Source organism: Physella acuta, unplaced genomic scaffold (genome assembly GCF_028476545.2).
Source record: "Physella acuta isolate Inbredline_101_S28 unplaced genomic scaffold, ASM2847654v3 ptg000345l, whole genome shotgun sequence".
Classification (NCBI taxonomy): domain Eukaryota; kingdom Metazoa; phylum Mollusca; class Gastropoda; family Physidae; genus Physella; species Physella acuta.
In genome coordinates this window covers 238,051-256,660 of record NW_026731864.1, presented here as the reverse complement: position 1 = coordinate 256,660, position 18,610 = coordinate 238,051, and the positions used below count along the sequence as shown (strand labels likewise).

The following is an 18,610-nucleotide window of genomic DNA, read 5'->3' as shown; positions in this document are numbered from 1 at the left end:
TCGGCTGTTCCTATGCCACTTCTTCTCAAGTCAAAGCAGCAAGGCATGACAAGAGGAGGATTGACAGTGCTGAACGAAAGGCGTTAGTGGAAGTCAAAAGGAGAAGGTCCAGAATGATCTCGCAAGCTCAAAAGCCCAACAGGAGTTTGAGAAGCTGGAGGGAGGGCATTCATACAGTTCTGGAGCCTTCTAAATTGTTATTTGTTTTAAGCTAAGTTAGTTTTATTAGTGTAAAAACTTTTTTTTTTTAATTTAAATTTTATATTTCCATCAATATATGTAGTCTTTTTCAAACCCTTTTTACAAAATCAGTTTTTACTTAATTTACTACTAATGATGAAATTATCATCATAAACATGTTGATAAAGCTTAATAGCTCTTTACATTGTATTTTCAATGAAAAAAGCTTTTTTTTCCATTTTTGTTACGTTTTTAGCGTTTTCTCAATAACGTATTTTTTTTACATTTTTGAACACTCAAAAACATTTTCCTCAAAAACTACTTGTTCAATTTACATGAAATTTCTGCTGTAGCTACCAAACACACTTTTGAAAAAACAAGCAGAAGAATAATTGAGCTATCTTCATTACTTTTTTTTATACATAATTTTTTGCAAACCATATAGGTTAAAATTAATTAGTCATTAGTAGAAAATTCATAATTTAAAAAGTTTCTGCAAATATGTAAATTTTCTTCTATGGATTTAGTCACATGCATGTGGACTATCTAAATCCAAAAGTTGGACTTGAAATTATAGATAGTTACTGAGGAAAAGTTTTTTAAAAATTGTATGTAAAAAATGTACATTTTTCCCGCCAAATTTAATCGGCTAACGATTACCATGAAAATTTTTTTACACCAAAGTGTATTAAACATATATACTAATGCCATAAATGAGTTATTTTCTGTAAAATAGTTAAATTGTGCAAAAAATGGTATTTCAATAAATTTCATGACTGTCCCCCCTTAATATTAATACACTATATTTTTTAACACGTCCATTTAATTAGCTCTAACATAAAATGTTATTCTTTAGCTTTATCACAATGCTGTTGCTCTTCTTCAGTTCTAAATTTTTAGCTCTCCCATCAATGTTGCTGTTTATTCTTACCATCAATGTTGCTGAATATTCCTACCATCAATGTTGTTGTTTAGCTCTCCAATCAATGTTGCTGTTTATTCCTACCATCAATGTTGTTGTTTAGCTCTACCATCAATGTTGCTGTTTAGCTCTACCATTAATGTTGCTGTTTATACCTACCATTAATGTTGCTGTTTATACCTACCATCAATGTTGTTGTTTATACCTACCATCAATGTTGTTGTTTAGCTCTACCATCAATGTTGCTGTTTATACCTACCATCAATGTTGCTGTTTATTCCTACCATCAATGTTGCTGTTTATACCTACCATCAATGTTGTTGTTTATACCTACCATCAATGTTGTTGTTTAGCTCTACCATCAATGTTGCTGTTTATACCTACCATCAATGTTGCTGTTTATTCCTACCATCAATGTTGCTGTTTATACCTACCATCAATGTTGTTGTTTATACCTACCATCAATGTGCTGTTTATACCTACCATCAATGTTGTTGTTTATACCTACCATCAATGTTGCTGTTTATACCTACCATCAATGTTGTTGTTTAGCTCTACCATCAATGTTGTTGTTTATACCTACCATCAATGTTGCTGTTTATACCTACCATCAATGTTGTTGTTTAGCTCTACCATCAATGTTGTTGTTTATACCTACCATCAATGTTGTTGTTTATACCTACCATCAATGTTGCTGTTTATACCTACCATCAATGTTGTTGTTTAGCTCTACCATCAATGTTGCTGTTTATACCTACCATCAATGTTGCTGTTTATACCTACCATCAATGTTGCTGTTTATACCTACCATCAGTGTTGTTGTTTATACCTACCATCAGTGTTTCTGTTTATACCTACCATCAATGTTGTTTAAACTACCATCAATGTTGCTGTTTATAACTTCCATCAATGTTGCTGTTTATACCTACCATCAATGTGCTGTTTATACCTACCATCAATGTTGCTGTTTATACCTACCATCAATGTGCTGTTTATACCTACCATCAATGATAATTTTCAGAGCCCAGCTGTCCCAGCATCAACTATCCCAGCAAGAGCTGGACTACCAACAGCTGGACTATCAGCGCTTTCAGACCATGCAGTATGCCCACAGGGTGCCCTACCAAGGTCCAAGAATAATAAATGCTGGTGCTTCACCACAACTTTACCCAAGTACCATGTATGCCCAAGGCCATCAGGATGCCAGAATTCTGGATAGCAGAATCTGCTACCCACCAAACACCCCAACAGGCCAGCAAGATGCCAGAATTCTGGATAGCAGAATCTGCTACCCACCAAACACCCCAACAGGCCAGCAAGATGCCAGAATTCTGGATAGCAGAATCTGCTACCCACCAAACACCCCAACAGGCCAGCAAGATGCCAGAACTCTGGATAGCAGGATCTGCTACCCACCAAACACACCTAGAGACTTATCCATGTGGCAACGCCAACCCATCCCTCATCATTTGCTCACCAATGAGAACATGCCTGCATACATCACTCAACAAATAGCAGACCATCAGAGGAAGAGCCAGCTACCACCCAACCATTACAACACCCTCCTCCAGTCTCCTGCAGGGGGTGACCTAGCTCCCTCCTACAGCCCAGCTGTTCTCCAGTACCCAACAACCATGCATTCTTACCTCCCTGATCACCAGAGAACCTACAGCTCACAGCTGAACCATCTAAACACTGAGCTTACCAAATCACCAATGCACATATCACAGAGCAACCCCAGCTTCAACTCCCAGCACTACACCATGTACGCCACCAATCTCAACTCTAATGCTGTACCCAACATGCACCCCTCTTATCATGACCCAACTAACTATAGAATGCGCCCCTCAGTTTCCTCCTCCTCTGTGTCCTCCTCCTCGCTACATTCGACCTCTGATCACACCACCAGGATGCATCGTCTACTGCAAGTGCCAGACATACAGAAACGAATTTCTAAGTGTGAAAACTACATTGAAGACCTGGGTGATGACATCAGTGATCTAGATAAGAAAATCAATGCTTTAATGTTAGAGCAGGATGATTTCTGTAGGTCAGAAGAATTCATAGAGCTGCATAAGAGAAAACAGATGTGTATGAAAGAAAAGATGGCGTTTGAGAATTACAGGAAAGAACTGGACGAGGAGACAACTCTGGTGAAAAGTTCCAGCTTCCCCCAGGAGATGAGAACTCAGGAGATTTTGTTTCCACCAGACATTGACAAGTCTCTGTACATGAAGAAAAAGCCAGGCCATAACAGTTCCCAGCTAACCATGTCACATGACAACACCCAGTTTGCTCCTGGCTCAGCCACCTCACCTCTACATGCAGCTGGAGAGCCAGCCCAGGTATGTTTCATCATACAAGACTCAGGGTCACTGAGGCAACATCTCTAACTTTTTCTATTTGTTTTTTTTTTTAAACAAACTTATTTGTAAATTTTTACTTTTTTTTTTAAATCCGAGAAGATGAAAGCAACAGAAGAAAGAGCTGTCAATCAGTCAGCTGTCTGTCAGTCAGCTGTCTGTCAGTCCAGAATACCAGTTGAAGACAGCAGTACCGAGCTGGAAGAAAAGGTAAACATCAGCTGTTGAGAGAGTTAATCTAGTGTGCAACTCACTCTGGCATTTGTTACACCATATCCAGCACCAACACTACACCATGAACCACCTGCCCATGCTAAAAGTTTGTGTTCTGTCTTCAGCTGGCTCTCATCCACCTGCCCATGCTAAAAGTTTGTGTTCTGTCTTCAGCTGGCTCTCATCCACCTGCCCATGCTAAAAGTTTGTGTTCTGTCTTCAGCTGGCTCTCATCCACCTGCCCATGCTAAAAGTTTGTGTTCTGTCTTCAGTTGGCTCTCATCCACCTGCCCCCACCTGACCTGCCACCTAGAGCCAGGAATGAGACTGTCCTAACTAAGATCCTACCTGCTCCAGACAGGCTGACAAACATGACAACAATTAAGTAAGTCACATCTACTTTAATGGGATGGCTTGGTTGAGTGGGAGAGCAATTCAATGATAACTCCACAACAATTAAGTAAGTCACATCTACTTTAATTATTCAATGATAACTTCACAACAATTAAGTAAGTCACATCTACTTTAATTATTCAATGATAACTTCACAACAATTAAGTAAGTCACATCTACTTTAATTATTCAATGATAACCTCACAACAATTAAGTAAGTCACATCTACTTTAATTATTCAATGATAACCTCACAACAATTAAGTAAACTCAGTCCTAACGCCCACAACAATTAAGTAAACCCAGACCTAACGCCCACAACAATTAAGTAAGTCACATCTACTTTAATTATTCAATGATAACCTCACAACAATTAAGTAAGTCACATCTACTTTAATTATTCAATGATAACCTCACAACAATTAAGTAAACCCAGACCTAACGCCCACAACAATTAAGTAAGTCACATCTACTTTAATTATTCAATGATAACTTCACAACAATTAAGTAAACTCAGTCCTAACGCCCACAACAATTAAGTAAACCCAGACCTAACGCCCACAACAATTAAGTAAACCCAGACCTAACGCCCACAACAATTAAGTAAACACAGACCTAACGCCCATAGAATTTTACAGTCAGCTCTGGAAGGTATTAGACTTGAGTTGGGCAAAGTGGTTAACTAGGCATAGTGCTGACCATAATCCCTATTCTTTGAAGGTCAAAGTACCAGGTGAATTCTACTTTATGTGATCTATGTGCCATCAGGTTAAAAGGGAAAGCTGGATCATTTCTTTTAATAATAATATCAGCCTTGACTCTACAATAATGTTTACAATAAAAAAAAATGTTGTATGAGATTGTGTATCACCAGTTGTATGAGATTGTGTATCACCAGTTGCATGAGATTGTGTATCACCAGTTGTATGAGATTGTGTATCACCAGTTGCATGAGATTGTGTATCACCAGTTGTATGAGATCATGTATCACCAGTTGTATGAGATTGTGTATCACCAGTTGTATGAGATTGTGTATCACCAGTTGCATGAGATTGTGTATCACCAGGTGTATGAGATTGTGTATCACCAGTTGTATGAGTTTGTGTATCACCAGTTGTATGAGTTTGTGTATCACCAGTTGTATGAGTTGACCATGAGTTGCCTGTACCATATGATGACTGTGTTCACAGACAGTGGCAGTGTGAGCACTGCACTTTCCTCAATGAAGCCAGCTCTCATGCCTGTAGCATGTGCTTCAAGACTTCAGTCAACCCTACACTGGTCAGCATATCTGACCCTGAGGACAACGGGGAGGAGACGCTGGTGACTGATGAGTCCAGGGAGCCCTCATTTGGTGATGAGGCGTACATGCGTCTGCTGATGGAGGATGATAAAACAAAAGAGAAGCTCACTAATTATACTGACCCTGATCAAACCCATGTAGTGGGCAAGAGGATTATGGGTAGCCAGGAACAGGTTAGCATTGTTGAAACTGTTTGTCTTTTCTTTGTTAACACTGTGTGGTTCAAGTAAGTTGTCTCACATTTCTTTGTATCCATCAACAAGTTTTGTTAATGAATTGAGCTCTGTTTGCAGTCTAGAGCCATTAGACATTTGAGCCATTTCTATTTGATTGTTTCAGATAAAATATCTGATATCATGTCATACCATGTGTCATACATTTGTTTCAGGTGATGAAGGAAAAGAAGAAAGCGCAACAAGAATATCTAGAAAAAAATTCATCAGCTGTAAGTAAAAATACTTATAGCATCTCTCTGTTTCTGTAAGCTCTAGAGTTAACTGATTTAGAACTTGGCTTAGCCTTTGCTATAATAAATATAGTTAATTTGTTGTCACTACCAAGTGATACAAACAATATTTAGTCACCACCAAATGTCAGTCATCTCAACCCTGACAAATGTCTTGACATTCTCCAGGTAAAACAAGCACCTGCCAGCCAAGTCAGGGCTAAAAGCCTCTCACCTACTCCTGCCAAGTCTCCTTATGGGATAGGGGCCAGGCTTCTAGAATCTAGCCTTAAAGACAGCATAGGGGCTAAGCTGAAAGGATCAATTCCCAAAGATGGTTTAGATGCTATGTCTAGAGAATCAAGTCCCAAAGAGTCCAGCCCAAAACCAGAGATGTACACCAGTGAACTGGGCAGCTCGTCTGAGTTTCACACGCCCCCATCTGAGTCCTCACCCTCCCCGTCTCATGTTGAGACCACATCTGCTCAGTCAGCTGTTGGCAAGGTGAAAGAGAGTGAAAGTTCTGGCAGAAGTAGTTTGGAGGACACCTTGGCTCGCTACAATGAACAGAAACTGATGGACACCCTGCAGAATGAAGGAGCAGAGTTTGCCAAGCTCATTAAGGTCTGTAGTAGAACTTTTGTTCAGAAAAAAAAATGACTATTTTTATAACTTCAATATGTAATTCATTCTAGAAAACATGTATCCAGAAAAATGTGCAAATGGAAAACCACAAAATGAAAATACTGCCCAAGCAGAAAAATGTGCAAGAAATGAGGTGTACTAATATACTCTAATTATGTCATATTTCCTGGGAAACTTATTATCATTCTTTTTTAATGTTTATAAATGCTCGATTTAAGAAAACAAAGGCCAGTGTGCACTTTTTTTTTGTGCGCAGTTTTTCGTTGCACATCTTTCCCGTCGCCTTCAAACCTTATTGTAATATTTACTGTTTTATTTCCACCAACCCCAGATGGCAGACCAGGCAGGCTACCAGGTGGAAGCTGTACAAATTGCCTCAGTCTTGTGTCAAAGACAAAAAATGTCCCCTCTAGAGTGGCTGGAGAAAAACTGGAAGAAAAATGTGGAGCGGGTGATTGCGTTTGCCTCAGAGATTGGCAAAAAACAGGAGTGTAACAGTGTGGGGGAGCTGACGGAGGCTGAGGCAGAAGCTGCTTATATCAAATGTCAAGGCAACATGAAGGAAGCTGCGCAGTTGTGTGCTGAGACTAGGACTAAACTGGTCAGTTCTTCTGTCTTTAGTTGTTTGATCTTCAGCCCTTAGTTGTTTGATCTTCAGTCCTTAAGCTATATGAATTATGCTTTTACATCTTTTCAGGTATTTTTTCTATTACTGTTCTAACAGAGAACTTTGGTCTGAGTATCATTTATGTCTTAATATTTTTTATTATGCTTTTTCTACCAATTCGTGTAATTTAAAATATTAATACCTGACCATGTCATGTCATTTCAAATGTTCCAGTATGAATACCTGAGCATGTCATTTCAAATGTTCCAGTATGAATACCTGAATGAATGTGGGAACTTCCCTAGAGAGGAGATCCTCCACTCCATGTACATCTGTGCTGGTCACCAAGAGAACGCTGAGGTCCACCTACAGACTGGCAACCTGCAGCACTATGTCAACCACATCTGGGCTGAGAAGGAAATGTCCACCTCTGCCAACCCATTTGTCTTCACAGACTTCAGCAACCCTGAGGTGTGTCACAGCTACTCCACCAGTGTCATCACACATGGGGACTTTCAGAAGATGATCAAAGACAGGAGCATCCCAGTAGAGGTCAGCTTCATGCACCTCTAGTCATGTCTGTACTGCACATGTACCTGGCATAATTAGTTGCATAGTTTTTGTTGTAATCAGTAGTGTAGGCAGGATTTTGTTATGGCAAGGGGGATTTTTTTTTAAATGTACATATATACAGATATGTATCTGTGTGTGTATTCAAGAATGAAAATAAAAAAATGTAAAATTTAAGTTTTATAACATTCACAATTTTGAAACTGACAGCCTTGAAAACATAAGCAAACGCCAATAGCTGTAATTTAATGTAAGACAAATGTTATTATAAGGTTTAAAGGTAGGGGTTCTTTACCCTCCTCTCCCCCCCCCCCCAACCACTACCGCCTCCCTCCAGGTGTTTTCTAACACCACTTGTGGTAATCCCACTTTTGTCATACATATACATCAGGAAAAAAAGTTGTGTTGAGGGCTCATTTTATTGATAAGTGTTTAGGATTCTCTGTAATAAATACAATAATTTAAAATATGAGTAGACAAAACAAGTATTTACAAGTGCTGAACAAACTCTACAGAGAAGAATTAGGCTGATACTTGTGGAGGGAGCTCTGAAAAGTTGGGGGCGTGCTGACTTGGTCATTAAAATTTTGGACAGTGAACTAGAAAATGAAAACATTGCTTTGGAGGATGTAGTAGAAGCAGTAAGAAATTGCCAAGACAAGACAAGTGCTCTGGCCTACCTCCAGCAGCAATGTGAAATTTGTCTGACTAATTTCCCCATGAGCAAGGTATACCAAGGTTTTTTTTTTGTGCAGTCCTTTAGTTGGACTTAGTTCATATTCTTTTATGTACAGATATAACCTTTTTAGAGAACAGGTTGAGCAATGTCTTTTTTCAGATACGAAACTTGAACTTCTGCCAGTGTAAGATGTGTGCTGAGTGTCTGTATGGTAATTTTGAGATAGCCATTAGAGAAAAACATGTTCACCACTGGACGTGCCCACTTTGTTCACTGCCAGACCTGAATGATACTGATGTTGCTTCGGATTATCTGCAGTTTCTAACATTGCTTGTAAGTCTGGGAGATTTGGCTTAGGATTTGACATAAGGTTCAGAATACTAGAGATCTCATCACACCTTTAGCCTCCTTCAGACATATCATCAATATGTCAAACTCGTTGCTCTTTATATTATTTCAGTCATGTCATCATTATATCAAACACATTGCTCTGTATATTTTCTCAGTAATGCATTCAATTTATCCAAAAACAGGAACATATTGCTCTGTATATTTTCTCACTCATGAATTAGACCTAATCATTGACCATTGTATTGCAGCTTAGACCTTTTATAGACCCTGAGCTGTTGAACTTATTTGAGACCAAGGTCAGAGATTGGCACTTACAGAAAGATCCTAACTTCAGGTGGTGTGCACATGTAAGTTGGGTTTGGCCTGTTGTTGTTGTTGTTTCAAATTATCTTACGTGGTCAGTTATATATGATCAAAACAATCAGGAATTTCTAATTTAAAAAAAAAAAATGTTAATAGTTAAGCTAGAAAAGTAACAAATATTTTACAACTTGAACCCGTATTGAATGCTGGGCTGTAGCCAGATTTAGTTGTAAACAACCTGATAGTGTTTGCAATGTGTCAACAGTGTGCTGAAGGTTTTCTGGCAGACAACCAGAATGGCCAACTAAGAATGACTTGTCCTATGTGTAATGCCAAGACATGCTTTAGCTGTAAAAGGGAGGTAAGTAATAAAAGATTAATTATCTGTTTAGCAGTGTGATAAAAGAGGGGGGGGGGATTGGAGTATCACTTTCTCAAATGGTATGATGCAGTATCATGAAAACATGAATTTTGTGCTTTAATTCATTGTAACCCATTCCTTTTTTAACAGTAGCAATTTTTTTCTAGTATAACAGCAATAACTGTGGCATAATAAACAGCTTATATTTTAATATAGGTTTTAACATACAGCATCGTTCAATTAAACACAGAATATGTAGATCTACTTAAGTTAACAAACAAAGGCTGTAGGTCATGTGAACTGTACTGCTGTAGGTCATGTAAACTGTTGTTGATCATGTGAACTGCTGTAGGTCATGTGAACTGCTGTAGGTCATGTGAACTGCTGTAGGTCATGTGAACTGCTGTAGGTCATGTGAACTGCTGTAGGTCATGTGAGCTGCTGTAGGTCATGTGAACTGTACTGCTGTAGGTCATATGAAGTGCTGTAGGTCATGTGAAGTGCTGTAGGTCTTGTGAAGTGCTGTAGGTCATGTGACCTGATGTAGGTCATGTGACCTGCTGTAGGTCATGTGAACTATTGTAGGTCATGTGAACTGTAGGTCATGTGAACTGCTGTAGGTCATGTGACCTGCTGAGGTCATGTGGACTGCTGTAGGTCATGTGAACTGCTGTAGGTCATGTGGACTGCTGTAGGTCATGTGTACTGCTGTAGGTCATGCGACCTGCTGCAGGTCATGTGAACTGCTGCAGGTCATGTGAACTGCTTTAGGTCATGTGAACTGCTGTAGGTCATGTGAACTGTTGGTCATGTGAACTGCTGTTGGTCATGTGACCTGCTGTAGGTCATGTGTAATGCTATAGTTCAATGTATATTTCTAGTGGGAAGACCAGCATGAAGGCCTGACCTGTGAACAGTTTGCCCAGTGGAAAATTGACAATGACCCCAATAACCAGTCCGTTGGTTTAGCCAAACATCTGGATGAAAATGGAATAGGTCTGTAGTTAATTAATGATCAGTGGTGTCACATTAGTTAACTTTGACCTAGGTAATAAAGGGGAGTTAACCATTCATTGTGACCAAAAAAAGGGTAAGGTAGCCCATACACAATGCATTAGCACAGACTACCCATATTGTTCTTTTGTTAAGAGATGTATATTCTCAATCAATACTTGAATAGCTTAGGAGAGACCAAAAAAAAACTAATAGCAATGACTTATCTTCATCCAGACTGTCCTACATGTAAGATGAGATTTGCACTGGCCAAAGGAGGGTGCATGCATTTTAAGTGTCCCAACTGTGGTCATGAATTTTGTAGTGGATGCAATGAACCATACCATCAGAAAAATGTAAGTCATTTTATATAATGTGAGGTAAAAAATGCTAGATAAATTGTATAAGGTGATTCATTTTAATGTGGACATTTTTTAAAGTTTGTCCATACAGTTTCAAAAGTCTGAATAGATATTACCGACAAATCTTTGCATTGAAGATGTATAAAGTATGAAGTTTTTTTGTTGCAGTTTTGTCACAAGTATAAAGGTTGTAAGAAGCTGGGTCTTCACTGCCACTGTCCCCGTGATTGTTTTTCTTATTTAAGAGACTACAGTGTTCAGAAGTTGCAGACCTTGTTAAAAGTAAATTTATTTTTCATTCTAAATTATCATGTTCTTTATATCACTGCAGTAAAAAAACCACAAGACTTAAAATGCAAGTTCTTATAGAATAAAATTATCTATAAACAAGTTCACTTTTTTTCTAATAGCAAAACAAAGTGCTGTTCAATGTTAAAATACCAGAGGATCAACTAGATGCAAACCATTGCCCTGTCATGGAACAGAAAGAGTTTGATTTGATGAGGAAAGATGAAAAATGTGGAAAAGAAACTGTAGAAGGACAAGCTGGTCTTTGCGAGTAAGTTGTTGCCGTATTTATACAAGTTTCAAACTTATGTGTCAGTGGGGATCCAATGGGTGCCTGAACCAAGTCAGGAAACAGCAGCATGTCCAGCTACTGACCACCCAATGCCACATTTTACTGACAGCTATTTTCCAAGGGTTATTTATAATAGGGTGTCGCCTAAAATTTTAAACTTCATTATTGTTCAAGATGACTTAAACAATTAAAAACTACATTTATTTACTTTTAATTTGATACCAATTTTATTTATCAAATTCAATCGGTAGCCTAGAAAATGGTTTGTGAAAATGTTTTTTTAAAACATTAATGACATTAGTTTAGTAGAAAGCAAGTTATAATTTTATATATACAGCAATTCACATTTTGCTTACTTTTATTATGTTCTGCTCAATATTCTCAGAGATTAGACCAAAAAATGTGCAAATGGCAAGTTAGCATCAAACACTGATCATCCATTGTTAAAACTAGACCGGTATCATTAAATAATACGCAAAAATGATTTTAAATATACATTTCTGAAATGACCATGAAACATAGTTTTAAAAAAAGGAATCACGTTCGTAATTTTTGGCAGCCATCATTGCCATGACGACAGATTAAAAAAAAAAAGGTCAAGCGACAGGCTAATTTATAGATGTATCAGTACCATAAGCCAGGAATGTGGTCATCCAAATTGAAATTTTACTCTGAACTTATTTCTATACCGCTTACTTCAAGATCTTTGCTAATGCTGAAATTATTTTTAAATTGTAGCATTTAACCTCCAGAAAGAAATCAAAGTTTTTACTGTTTGTGAATCCAAGTTGACTTTTAAATGTTTTGGTATTTTGATCAACCTTTAGGCTGCACTACAAGGAGTACCTTGTGGACATTATCAACAGGCACAGACTAGACCCTCTGTTGCTTATGAGCAAAGATGAAATGCTCACCCTGATGAAGAGACATGATTTGCCGGTTCCAGCAGCCTTGGCTACTGAAGCACAGGAAACATATATTGCTAGCCTATCTAAGGTAAGCTATTGACAAGTTCCACAAAAGTAAAGCCATAATTTATTACTTATAGTTACACGAAGTAGATCTATATTAATAATATTCATACAACTTTTGACAGATAATAAAGGAGAAGCTGCCTCTCAGAAGATGATAGTTTTCCTGTGAAGTAGTTACTGTTTTCATTATTTTATGTACTTTGTTGATGGATTTATATTTTGTGATTACCTGATTAAGTTTAAATAAATTTGAAAGTGGTTCAAAGCATAAAATTTTATGTTTGCTGTAAAGATTTTACAAAAATGATAGATACATTTGTTATGCTTTGATACCACTAAAACTGTGACATCTTTGATACCACTAAAACTGTGACATCTTAAATTGTGTATAATTTATTGGTGGTACCTATTCAAATTGTGCCTTTTATCTATGTCATAATATTTATTTACTTGCTACATCACTAAATTTGATTACGTCCCTAAATTTGATTACGGTTGATTTTTCAAGTTGCATCCTACTTTTTAGTTACTCGCCAACTTTTTTTTAAAAATGTGGCTTATTGATCTAACTATGGGTGGAGCACTTTGTTTACTTTACAAATTTAATGATCTTGTAGTTGTGTAATAATCTAGTATTTGCAACCTTGTGAAATATTGTTTGAATAAAATAGCTAATCCACCTAGCAACTCTTCTGAATTCCTTTAGTAAATTAAGAGTGAGGAGGAATGATAAGATCCATACAAAGTATCAACAAAAACATCCAGTCAGTTGCAGAGTTTAATTTATTATGCCTCAAAAGTGGTATTCAGTTTGCAATTACTTCCCAAAGCTTCACATGAACATTAAGCCAGAAAAAGTTACATGAAACACATTTCATAAAGATTTAACTTTCTTCCGAACTTTCTTTTTTTGTTTACAACTATTTTCTTACCCAGAAGGAAAGTTTAAAATTTTTTTTTAAATGGTGGTATAGGATTCTTTTACAATGAGCATTAAGAAAAAGGTTTCAATTATGCAAAGATGTGATCTGAAAAAAAGTGCATCATGAAAGCAAAGTATATACAAACACTGAACATACTGGAGGGAGAATAAAAAGTGCTCATTTGTTGATTTTCATGGAATATCTATCCATTTATAGCATTTACATATTGAGTTTGTATATAATAAACAAAAATACATTTACTAACTACAAATTTAAAAATACCCATCTAAACTAAATGGGAAACCAAATAAAATAAGGATATTGCTAAAAACAAAAGGTATGAGGGAATGATAATTTTTTAGATAAACTTGTAAACAAAGCATCACTATTATTTTGGCACCAATGACTTGAATACAATTTTGATTACCAAACTATTAGTACAAAATAATTTGCATCCAATATTATATTCCATTTTAATAACTGTTCCAAAATATATATATATATATATATACATTTCTTTTTAATTTCTTGAATAAAGGCTGTAAGGCATCAACCTTCATTGGTTGGTCAATACATTTTCAAACTAGTGCTAAAAAAATTTATTTCATTAAAACTGTTGATTAAAATAATTCTATTGATTTGTTTTTAAAAAATTCAATAGTAAAGTGAGCAAAATGTGTTTGGGAGCAAAAAACAAAATTCACACTAAACAATAAGTAGGCCTACATTCAACATGAAGATATAGTTTTTAAAGTTTATGTGTAACCAATTAAGTTATAAAAAAATGTTTTAATAAAACACTGGTTACAATTACAATATCATTGCACAACCCCATTTCTGATTAGGATTGATTTATAGGCTGTTTCTAATTGGTTTAAAAAAAACATATATTACAATTCAAAATATTTCATTTAGGTCTGAGATAAGATTTAGCAAAACTTTAGGAATTATGGCACAATTCTGTAAAAAAAAAATGAACATGCAACGTATAGAAATAAAAGTTTTATTTTTAAAAATTGTTTTTTTCTTACTTTACAAAGTTCAAAATAATATAATTTATTTTAGTACCAAGAATAATTTTGTATAGTTAGCCAAGTAATGTCAGCTTTTTGGGTAATTCGCTAAAAGTTTTAAAAATGTAACCAATAAAATAAACCACTAAGGCGACTTAATTTTCTTAACCAGATAGTAAGCTGCTAGGAGAACTAACCCAGCACCCAGAGCTAGGGCCACATAGGTACCTGAAGCTTTAATGTCCTCATACAACAGTGTGTATCTTAGTTTAGATACTTCATCTAGGAGTTGACTGATGGATGGACGCGCTGATAACAGGGTGTAATGTCTGTGTGTTAGTGGAAATCTTGACGAGGGCACACAATGTGGCAACAAACCCAAAAGCTGCAGTCGAGTGATTAGCACATACAATCCTATGTCTGCAATGGTCAGTGAATCTCCAAATAGATACATATTTTCTTGCTTTGATGTCTCTGAAATTTAAATCATGTAAGGTGATAAGTTCTGGGTAAAATGTCAATCAAGGCATGCTAGAGAAAGAAACCACCTTAACTATGCAATAACAAAACAAATGACAACTGACCTTCCTGGTCAAGGCTGTATCTTTGTCTCAACTCTCCTTCTACGTTTGATAAAAAATTGCGCAACTGTTCAATGTGATTTCTTACTTTATCTTCATCTGTGATTAAATCATATTTCTCAGCTGCTGTTTGACTTTTAGCAAGATAGCAATCTCGTAAGTCAGGGTAGATGGTAGACAGTGTGATCAGATACCTCAACCTTTTAGCAAAGTTTTCTGTAACCAAGTCAGATCAGATCATTGTTAAGTCAAATGAAGAAGGAATCATTTTGTAATCTTACTGTGTATCCTGACTAAAGTGACTTGAACAGTTGAAAAGGAAATAATGGATGTTGTAAAGGCAAAATTATCAGAGGTTTAGGACAGAGAGGGAATAGATATCAGAGGTGTAGTCTAATCCCTAAGGACAGAGAGGGAATAGATAAGATTATCAGCGATGTAGTCTAATCCCTAAGGATAGAGAGGGAATAGATAAGATTATCAGAGGTGTAGTCTAATCCCTAAGGATAGAGAGGGAATAGATAAGATTATCAGCGATGTAGTCTAATCCCTAAGGATAGAGAGGGAATAGATAAGATTATCAGCGGTGTAGTCTAATCCCTAAGGATAGAGAGGGAATAGATAAGAAGCAGATACTGACCTCTCATGCTTCTCTGTATGGCAACAGGCAGCTGACAACCTCCTTCAGACAACTGAGGATGGAAAATGATGCCATATGAAATAACATCCACTGGAATCTTTTCTAAGCTTTCCTGAAACTTGGCCACTTGTTGACCCACCAGCGAAGCTTTCTCTGGGACTAAAGCTGGACCAGATGTAGCTTGAAAAGAATAAAATAAAGCCATGCCAACATATGTAATACAAACATCAAGAATTCTTCATTCAAATAAACTTACAAAAAGGTTATATCGATTAATTAATCTGGATCATTGATATCACAGGCAAGCAACAGTATAAACTAACCTTGTAAAGTATCAACATACTCAATGATTTGATCTGGATCATTGGTATCACAGGCAAGCAACAGTATAAACTAACCTTGTAAAGTATCAACATACTCAATGATTTGATCTGGATCATTGGTATCACAAGCAAGCAACAGTATAAACTAACCTTGTAAAGTATCAACATACTCAATGATTTGATCTGGATCATTGGTATCACAGGCAAGCAACAGTGTAAACTAACCTTGTAAAGTATCAACATACTCAATGATTTGATCTGGATCATTGGTATCACAAGCAAGCAACAGTATAAACTAACCTTGTAAAGTATCAACATACTCAATGATTTGATCTGGATCATTGGTATCACAAGCAAGCAACAGTGTAAACTAACCTTGTAAAGTATCAACATACTCAATGATTTGATCTGGATCATTGGTATCACAAGCAAGCAACAGTATAAACTAACCTTGTAAAGTATCAACATACTCAATGATTTGATCTGGATCATTGGTATCACAGGCAAGCAACAGTATAAACTAACCTTGTAAAGTATCAACATACTCAATGATTTGATCTGGATCATTGGTATCACAGGCAAGCAACAGTATAAACTAACCTTGTAAAGTATCAACATACTCAATGATTTGATCTGGATCATTGGTATCACAAGCAAGCAACAGTATAAACTAACCTTGTAAAGTATCAACATACTCAATGATTTGATCTGGATCATTGGTATCACAAGCAAGCAACAGTATAAACTAACCTTGTAAAGTATCAACATACTCAATGATTTGATCTGGATCATTGGTATCACAGGCAAGCAACAGTATAAACTAACCTTGTAAAGTATCAACATACTCAATGATTTGATCTGGATCATTGGTATCACAGGCAAGCAACAGTATAAACTAACCTTGTAAAGTATCAACATACTCAATGATTTGATCTGGATCATTGGTATCACATGCAAGCAACAGTATAAACTAACCTTGTAAAGTATCAACATACTCAATGATTTGATCTGGATCATTGGTATCACAAGCAAGCAACAGTATAAACTAACCTTGTAAAGTATCAACATACTCAATGATTTGATCTGGATCATTGGTATCACATGCAAGCAACAGTATAAACTAACCTTGTAAAGTATCAACATACTCAATGATTTGATCTGGATCATTGGTATCACAAGCAAGCAACAGTATAAACTAACCTTGTAAAGTATCAACATACTCAATGATTTGATCTGGATCATTGGTATCACAGGCAAGCAACAGTATAAACTAACCTTGTAAAGTATCAACATACTCAATGATTTGATCTGGATCATTGGTATCACAGGCAAGCAACAGTATAAACTAACCTTGTAAAGTATCAACATACTCAATGATTTGATCTGGATCATTGGTATCACAGGCAAGCAACAGTGTAAACTAACCTTGTAAAGTATCAACATACTCAATGATTTGATCTGGATCATTGATTACTGTGTCACCATGGACAAGTACAGGAACATGAACTCCGTTTGGATTCAATCGTATATACCAGGGTTCCATGTGTTGTCCATGGAAGAGACTCACAATGCAAGGCTTGAACTTCAACTTCTTTTCAAAGAAGCTTATCAAAACCTAAAGTAGACAATAATAATTAATAAATATGTTGTGGCGTGATTGAATTTAAGGCTTTGGGCAGCATGTGAATCATTTCTGACATTTGTTTCATTTCAATGGTAAAATGTTTTCATCACACATCAAAACTCCATAAACTATGGATGGGGATAAAATGTGAAACAATTCACTAGACATTTTTTTTCCAGTTATACTATAGTTGGTGGTGAGGAAAGTGTTATTGTGAAACAAACTACTGCCCAAGATTGTATAGCATGTTAAATACTGCTTTACTAATCATTTTGTATTACTAACTATTTTTTAAGTGTTTCTGCTAAATACTTCTATGACTAAACATTGTTCTAGTCATTTTTACTATTTTCGTATTCATTTTTACTAAATTACTAAGCTACATCTAGATCTAACTAATGTAATTGATTGTGGTCTCTGCATGTCAAAAACATTAAACAAATAACTTGGCCTACATTTGACATAATTATTTATATATCTACTAATTTAAAATAAATTTGGGACGATTGAGTATACCAATGTCCGATAATAGACTCTTATGAAAATATGTTTTTTGTATTTATATAAAGTGTATATATACTAATTATTGCTGCTAGTAAACATTGTTCTAGTTCTTCTTACAACTTTAAACTTTAGTAAGTCTAATCGTCTTATTCTACTTGGCCTAGATTTAGATCTAGTTGTCGCAAAAAAGTTTTTTCACCCACTGGATAGTAAACATAAGCAAGCAATCATGCGAGTGACGATGTTTAAAAATTTTATTTTTTAAAAAAATCACCCGTCAGGTTTTCAATATGAAAATAATAAAATGTAAAAAAGACACTAGATCTAATGCTTGTCGTGCTAGTCCCAGGTATTGCACACTATTATGCACATTTTATTTGGCTTTCATTTCGTGTGCAATTCTTTTTCCACGAGATTTTATTCTATTTTAAAAAGTTTAAGTATTTAAAATGGATTAAAAATCGTGTCTATATCCCGAGTTCCCATCCCTGTTGTTTTATATAATAATATTCGAGAAAGTTTAGGGGAGATCACTCCCGGTTTATTTTTTCAATTTCCTCTGGCTGAGTACTGAGTACCTACCTTTTGCGAAGAATAGGACGTAGGAAAGTAATATAAAATAATGTCATTTAACGCAGGGTCTACTTGAGTTAGTTTTGCTTTTGAATTCTGCTCTATTTTCTCTTCACCACCAGCCAATGCATCGGCAGAAGACATGTTTTTGTTGACATAGGCCTACAACACTGCCAATTTTTAATG

The 18,610-nt window shown here is 36.1% G+C and overlaps 2 protein-coding genes across 3 annotated transcripts in view; one reads left to right on the top strand and one right to left on the bottom strand.

Annotated features, from left to right (window-relative positions):
• Positions 1–13,416, top strand: part of LOC131941064 (E3 ubiquitin-protein ligase lubel) — a 23,315-nt gene extending 9,899 nt beyond the window's left edge. Inside the window, exons 11-28 of one of the 2 annotated variants that reach the window (XM_059300047.1) lie at positions 2,124–3,447; positions 3,568–3,675; positions 3,951–4,063; positions 5,261–5,546; positions 5,762–5,818; positions 6,008–6,442; positions 6,795–7,064; positions 7,341–7,622; positions 8,156–8,368; positions 8,479–8,652; positions 8,919–9,017; positions 9,239–9,334; positions 10,216–10,330; positions 10,565–10,683; positions 10,858–10,971; positions 11,100–11,248; positions 12,097–12,265; positions 12,366–13,416. In XM_059300047.1, coding sequence (XP_059156030.1) covers positions 2,124–3,447; positions 3,568–3,675; positions 3,951–4,063; positions 5,261–5,546; positions 5,762–5,818; positions 6,008–6,442; positions 6,795–7,064; positions 7,341–7,622; positions 8,156–8,368; positions 8,479–8,652; positions 8,919–9,017; positions 9,239–9,334; positions 10,216–10,330; positions 10,565–10,683; positions 10,858–10,971; positions 11,100–11,248; positions 12,097–12,265; positions 12,366–12,398 — 4,156 coding nt within the window. In that variant the 3' untranslated portion in view covers positions 12,399–13,416. Of the gene's footprint in view, positions 1–2,123; positions 3,448–3,567; positions 3,676–3,950; positions 4,064–5,260; positions 5,547–5,761; positions 5,819–6,007; positions 6,443–6,794; positions 7,065–7,340; positions 7,623–8,116; positions 8,369–8,478; positions 8,653–8,918; positions 9,018–9,238; positions 9,335–10,215; positions 10,331–10,564; positions 10,684–10,857; positions 10,972–11,099; positions 11,249–12,096; positions 12,266–12,365 lie in introns of both variants that reach the window. The other variant, XM_059300046.1, reaches the window with a different exon arrangement.
• Positions 13,009–18,610, bottom strand: LOC131941066 (ganglioside-induced differentiation-associated protein 1). The gene is made up of 5 exons (XM_059300048.1): positions 18,434–18,610; positions 17,149–17,338; positions 15,401–15,580; positions 14,764–14,976; positions 13,009–14,653 (listed from the first exon to the last, which is right to left on the bottom strand). The coding sequence occupies exons 1-5, from the start codon at positions 18,566–18,568 to the stop codon at positions 14,325–14,327; spliced, it is 1,047 nt and encodes a 348-aa protein (XP_059156031.1). The 5' UTR covers positions 18,569–18,610; the 3' UTR covers positions 13,009–14,324.

Coding starts and splice junctions, on each gene's coding strand:
- LOC131941066 (XM_059300048.1), bottom strand. CDS start 18,568: ATGTCTTCTGCCGATGCATTGGCTGGTGGTGAAGAGAAAATAGAGCAG. Junction 15,581..17,148: donor GTATGTTGATACTTTACAAG/GTTAGTTTACAC, acceptor ATTCTTTTCAAG/CTACATCTGGTCCAGCTTTA. Junction 14,977..15,400: donor CATACAGAGAAGCATGAGAG/GTCAGTATCTGC, acceptor ACTTGGTTACAG/AAAACTTTGCTAAAAGGTTG.